Raw genomic sequence first — 6,718 nt, 5'->3', positions numbered from 1 at the left:
GAGGAAGGCGCAGCTTGGCCGTGGGCAGAGCAGCAGGCACTGGCTGGTCCTTGCTGGGCCAACATCTGCACCCGCGGAGTGGCCCTGGCCAGATGGAGCGCCTTCCCCACTGCCCCGCAGCCATGGCACGCCACCTGTCATCAGTGCTCTGGGCTGGGGAGCCAGATGTGCCCAGCGGTTGGGCATCTCCACATAAGCAAGGCTCTGGGTGCAGCAAAGGGGTCAGTGCCAGCACCCAGCTCCTCTGCCCATGGACCGGACCCTGCTCTCTCCCCTCCCCTCATAGCCCAGCCCTGGGTGGCATCAGCCCTCTCAACCCAGCAAGGGTCAGGTGGTTGACCTACGTGAAGAGCACAGTGCCGCTGTGAGTGGTGAGTCCAACCTGTCCTGGTGCAAGGCAGGGACCGTGGGAGACCACGGGTTAGGGGGTGGCAGAGGGTGGGCCATGCATCTCACTGATGGCCAACAGGCAGCATGGACCAGGAGAAAGGGGTGTGCAGCATTCCCACACCATCTTGTGCCCCGCACATCCTGTCGAGGTCCTGGCCAAAGGCATGGCTGCCTCTCACCTGAAGACCCCTGACTGTGGCCTCTTTGGTGGCAACAAGACACCTGAGGGGGAAAAGCCCGCTGAAACCCTCAGCATCGCCTACATGCGCTGGGTGTCCAAAACCCACTGCATGGTCCTTGGGGCTCTCCAAGCTGGAATGTGCTCCCATCCCCCAGCTGGCCCGGGAGATGCAGTTGAGGGGCCCACACGCTGCCCTTGCCCAGGCTGCCATCACGTTCCTGGCTCAGAGGATCAGTAGCACCAATTCCATCAGTGTCCTGGGTGAGGTGACCAGGACCAACGTGGATGAAGCAGCCCATGCCATCAGCACAGACCAGCGTTATCACCAACTGCTTCCTCAAGGGCAGCGTGGGCTGGTCCTGCACCCTCTGTCCCCATGGGTGTCCCCTCCAGGGTCTGTGTGCTGCGCCCAGGCTGTTCCTGCTGCTTTGTCCCAAGAAGCACAAGGAAGGTCCCTGGGTCCACACCAGCATCGAGGCTGGGAAACCATCCATCCTGGTGGGACACATCTACCTGGCAACTGGCTTGATCTCTACCATCTCTGGTGGCCACTGGCGTTGTTCCAGCTTGTCACCTGTCTCTGGATACTGCGTGTGGAGGGAGAGGCTTGCAGTGTCACTGTCCCTGTGGGAACTTGGATGTCCCCATCTGGCACTGGCCATGGTTCTCTACCAGAGTAGGCTTTGGGGGGCAGCGATGTCCAGAAAGATGTCCTCATCCTGGTCTGTCTCTGACGCTCTCAACCCATTGGAGGTGGCTCAGCACTGGCAGCTCAGCTCCTGGCCCAACCTGCTGGCGCACCTCCTAGCACAGCCTCAAGCTCCAGTGCTGGCTCTGCCGCATCGCTGCCTGCCTCTTCAACACCATCACGGCCAAGAAGATCATGCTGTTGGGTGTTGCTTTCCAAACAGACATGGGGAAATACAAGGTACTGGCCAGGCATGGTTAGGGAGGAACAGTCAAGCTGGACCATTCCTCTGCCTACAGTCGTTCCTCAGTCACGTGTATGATGAGCAGCTTGATCTCTGCAGCTCCACCTCAGAGCAGCAGCAGGAGGATTTACACACCGGGCCGTGGTGCAACTCAACTCTCCCTCTTGGCCCAGGGAGTCATCCAGTATCCCTACAAGCAAATACTGGATGGATGAGGGTGCCCACCTGCACACTTATGGCCTCAGGGTGAAGAATGAGCAGATCGTGCAGGCGATGTCCCACTGCATTGCCTCAGCTGAGGGGTAGGGCGGGTGCAGACCTGGGGTGGCCAGGATCACAGGCCACGGGTACTCCCCAGCATCGAGGACTGGAGATCCCCAGCGCTATCCCAGGCCTGACAGTTGCGTGCCTGAGAGCAGCAACCTGCTGTGACTGTGCCAGTTTCCCCCTTGCCTTGTCTCCATTGCCCATCCATGCCGCATCTGGAAGGGCACGCTAGACTCGGTGTTGGTGTGGATGCCCTCTTTGCTGGATGCTCTCCTCCTGAGCCCTTGTTCAGCCTGGTCTGCTTTGCCTCAGACTCCTACAAAACCTGTGGCAACACCCATGCCATTGTCTTCTGCAGTGGTGCATCTGCACAGCTACATCTTCGAGGCAAGATGCTCCAGCCTTGGCCATTGTAGCAGGAAGCAGTCGGTGCCCTTGGGGCTAGTCCTTTCAGATACCAGCTCTGCCCATTCCTCTCCCCTCTGGGGCTTCTTGTTCCTCACCCTTCATTTCTGATCTGCCCCATGGAATCTCTACCACAACTACAGGTGGCCGCTGGGATTTCCCATCGGCAGAGCTCCTTGGCCCCTGTGGTCCAGAGCTCTTCTTGGCCCTGGTTCCCACGCTGAGCAGCTCCCCTCAGGTGTTTTTTCCAGGAGCTGGACTGTGAGTGAATATACTGGGCCACGCTGGTGCCCCTAGGCTCTTGGTGGCTTGTGCTCCAGGTGGAGACCATCAGCAAGAGGATCAGGCAGTGCCACCCCTTCACCAGCACCACTGCACAGCTGGGTGTCCAGGCTCTTCCCATCAAGCAAAGTAATGATGTTTCTGCAGCTCTCAAGATAGCTGTGAAGACGTGGTGTATCTGTACGCAGTGGGTGCTGCCGACTGTGGATACAGATGGGTGGGCTTCCCAAGGTGGAGAATTCCCTCTCTCCAGGGCTCTCACAGAGGCTGGGCTTGTTTCTCTCATTCCAGACTGTCCCAATAAAAAGATCTGGCTGCTGCAGGAGCTGGAGCGATCCTTCTTCCAGCCCTGCTCCTGGGTGATCACGGACTCCCACGTGGTGCTGGGACACATCCCCAGAGCCAGCATAGCCCCCCAAGGCCTTTGGGGTGCCTGACATGGCACTGGTAGATCTCTGGGAGCCATGGAATGGCCCACGGAGGTCCCAGAGGAGGGTGTCACAAGAAAAGGCACACTGAAGCCCCTGCAGTGCAACAAGAAATGCTCTGAAGACACCAAAATTCACTCATAGGCTCTTGCAGGTGCAGAGACAGTGAGGGTCCTGGTGCACATCAGCAGGGACAGACAGAGTACAAAAAGGCACCTGGCAGCACCTGAGGGTGCGCCAAAAGGCTCTTGGGGGATCCTCCCAGGAATCATCAAAAGGAATAAGGATGGCACTTGGTGGATCCAGATGCACATCAGAAGAGCTCTGGGAAGCAGAGATAGGTGTGCGCGGCCATTCAGGGCACACCAAATGGACTCGGAGCTCCATGGGCCACATCCTAAAGCTCTGGGAGGCCTTTGGGGCACGATGAAAGGCACTGGTTCATCAGTGTTGAGCACAGAATGGCTGTTGGAGGACACCTGAAGGCACTTCAGAGTCCCTTGGTGTTGCACTGCAAGGCACCTGGAGGCACCTGGGCAGCACAGAAAGGCACATGGAGTCCCCTTAAGTGCATGACAAGGCACTTGGGACCACAGTGAGCACAGAGAGGTCCTTGAAGGCCACCAGGGGCTAAAAGCAAGGCACCCGAGTCCTTTGCACAGAAGGGACTAGAAGAGCTCTGTACTCAGAGGCACATAGGTATGCCCTGAAATGCACTTGGAAGTCCTCAGGGCTCATCAGAATCATAGAATCATTATGGTTGGAGGAGACCTCAAAGATCATGAAGTCCAACCGTATACCTGATGCCACCATGCCCGCTAAACCCACTAAACCATGTCTTGAAGCGCCACATCTAAACGTTTTTTGAACACCTCCAGGAATGGTGACTCCACCACCTCCCTGGGGAGCCTGTTCCAATGCTTAACGACTCTAACAGTGAAGAAGTTCTTTCTAATGTCCAGCCTGAGAAAGAAACCACTTTTAGATGACTGGACATGCTGAAAGGCACTTAGAAGCCCTGCAGAAGAGCATAAAGGTGTCATGATGTCCAAGAGGTGCACCCAAAGGCACTCAAAGACCACTGGGGGTTCATCAAGAGGTGCTTGGAGGAGCCTGGGGCATACCAAAAGGCAGTCAGAAAGACCCTGGTGAGAAGCTGGGGACACAAAGCTCTCCGTGCCACAGATTCCTGCTTCTCACAGAAGCAAACGCTGCTTTCAGGGGCCCAGCAGGCTGTGGCTCCACAGCCTGGAGGCCACAGGATGGATCCAAGTCCCACCCACCCCATCCCTTCTGCTGCTGCTGGAGAAGACAGGCTTCCTGGTGGCAGGGCAAAGCACCGAGATGGCACTGGACGGGCAGGGAGCAAAAGACAACATGACACAGCTGATGCTTTCCAGGCTACTTTAATACCAAGTGAACAGCATGTGGCTGGACCTCCTGGTCCCGAGGAATCATTCATAGACAGCCGGTAACCTCACGGCTGCTTCCCCACAGTGCAAACAGCCCTGCGTATCCCAGAGCCCGCAGACACTCCCCTCGTTAAAAAGCAGCTCCACCACCCCATGGAACATCCCCCATTCGCCAGGACAGTCCCTATGTGTGGCTTTGTCCTCACCTGAGGCTGTTCCTCAGGAACCAGGCATGCCAGCAGAGGAGAGATGGTCCTCCAGTGAGCCCAGGCAGCCCACCAGTGTCCCCTCCGCCTCCCCAGCCGATGCTGGCAGTCTCTCCAAGCAGCTGCTGCTTCTCCCAGGAGGCTTCTCCTGGGCCCCTCCACCACGGCAGAGCAACACAAACTAACTTAAAAGAAGCCAAACTGGTCAAGTAAACCTACATCCCCCAAAACCAGAACCATCCCCAAGAGCTGGCCAGGGACACAGCAGCCCTGTCCTCCAAAGGTGGCCCTCAGAACAAACCCAAACAAACTCAAAGCAAAGCCAAACAAGACCAGGTCCTCAGCGGGGCTCACGTGCCGCTCCTGCAGCCAGCAGCATCGGGGCTGGCGGCTCAGGTTCAGCTCGTGGTTTGGGCAGAACGGCTGCCTACATCAGCTGGCATCCTGCAGCGGAGAGGAAAGCGTCAGGCTCTGTGCGGTGCTGCAGGTAGCAGCACCCCAAAACCCCCTTCCCTCACATCCTCTGCTTCCAACCAGGAATCCCACCCGGAGGTCAGGGTCACATCTGGCAGGGAGGTGTCAGTGTTTCAGCCCTGCCTGCCAGGCTGGGTCCCCACACACACTAGAAGCGCCACACCTCCACACTCCCAGGAGATACTCCAGGACTTCGGGAAAGGCAGGGGGTTGGCACCGATGCCATGCGAAGACTCACCTAGAACTCGGAGAACCTGCAGCGCCACGGCAACCTTTGCCTCCTCATGCCCGCTGCTGTTTGGTCCATCATGCCGGACCCATGTGAACCCACTGAAGGGCACGGGGCACCCTGGGATCACCACCCGGCACCAGAACCGCAGCCACCCATTGGGGTTTGCCTGGACACACCTGGTGAGGAACACAGGGGTCCCCAGGTACTGCCTGCGGCACAGGGTGTTCAGGCAGTCCAGTGCGTTGCGCAGCACCAGAGACACGGGCATCTGCTTGGGGATGCTTAGGCGCTTGTCCCCTTGCACCTGGCTGGACGATGGCTTCTCCTTGCACGACTGCAGTTTCTGCTTCAGATCAGGGTTCAGCCAGTCCACCTTCATCTCCACCCCACAGAGCCTCGTGTTCCCTAGGGGAGACCAGCAGCAGCTGGCAGGAGATGCTCATGCACCAGCCCTCCAGTATCACCTCATCCCACTCCCGTCTCACCCCCCCACCCTGGACACAGTGAGCCCCACGGGTGGTTTGGCACTGACCCACAGTGTACGAACTGCACAGGACCCTTTCTCCTGCCTCCACGACCCCCCATGCAACTGCAGGAGTTGCTTCTCTATCTCCTTTTGCTACCAAGGTGAGTTTGGGGCTGCAAATCTCAGGGGATTTTAGGGGCAGCCTGCCTTTAGAGACAGGTGCAAAGATGTCAAAGCCAAATGCTTCTCAGCTGGGGCAGAAACAGGTATAAAGCAGGACTTTGGAGGTTCTGGTTGGATGTCTGGGAAATGTGTCCCATCGAAGGGCAGTGCAATCACGGGACGGGGCCCTGAGGGGTAGGGCATCTCCATCAGAAGGGTTTAATAACTTGGTCAAAGCTTTGGATGCCCTGGACTGGTACAGGTGACGCTCCTGCTCTGAGCAGGCAGCTGCCTGAAGACCTCCAGCAGCCTCTTTACCCCACCACCACGAGGTTCGCACAAGGACCGCTGGGGATCAGCTCCACTGAGCACAGCTGGCCTCCCATGGGACACAGGGAAAGAACAAGGGATCTCTCAATGCTGAAGTCACCTCACAGCTGAGTCTGGAGGTGGGATCAGTCCTTCCTTGGAGACACCAGGAAGACCAGCCCATGCAGCATCCCACAGCACCACAGCCTCCCACTTACCTTCCATCAGGGTTTTCTTGGCCATGGCAGCAGCCTGGTGCGAGCTGTATTTCAGCACAGCAAGCTGGGCCCGTTTCTGGCAGGGGCTGGCATACAAGGTGACACTGAGGACCCCCTCCGTGACCCGCTGCAGCACAGCCTCCAGCTCCTGCTGGCTCACCGAGGCGGCCAGGCCATCCACGCTCAGCTCGCACTTCTCCGTGCTCTTGCACACCACGATGGCACAGCCCTTCTGCACCTCGAAGTTGTTGAAGGCAGTGATGGCCTCCTTGGCGCCACGCCGGTTGCTGTACTTGGCGTAGGCAAAGCCCCGGTTGAGCCCACTGAAGGTCATCATGAGGCGAAACTCATAGA

At 58.1% G+C, this 6,718-nt stretch overlaps 1 protein-coding gene across 1 annotated transcript in view; it reads right to left on the bottom strand.

Moving 5' to 3' along the window:
* Window positions 1-5,090: 5,090 nt before the first annotated feature.
* The window catches only part of DND1 (DND microRNA-mediated repression inhibitor 1), a 1,942-nt gene continuing 314 nt past the window's right edge, over window positions 5,091-6,718 (bottom strand). The window contains exons 2-3 of the mRNA XM_009706183.1: window positions 6,365-6,718; window positions 5,091-5,614 (exon numbers count right to left, since the gene is read on the bottom strand). The exon at window positions 6,365-6,718 is cut by the window's right edge and continues 96 nt beyond it. Of these exons, the coding sequence (XP_009704485.1) occupies window positions 5,091-5,614; window positions 6,365-6,718 (878 nt within the window). The remainder of the gene's footprint in view (window positions 5,615-6,364) is intronic.

This window comes from Cariama cristata, unplaced genomic scaffold (assembly GCF_000690535.1).
Source record: "Cariama cristata isolate BGI_N322 unplaced genomic scaffold, ASM69053v1 scaffold24518, whole genome shotgun sequence".
Lineage (NCBI taxonomy): Eukaryota > Metazoa > Chordata > Aves > Cariamiformes > Cariamidae > Cariama > Cariama cristata.
This window is presented reverse-complemented; position numbering and strand designations above follow the sequence as displayed.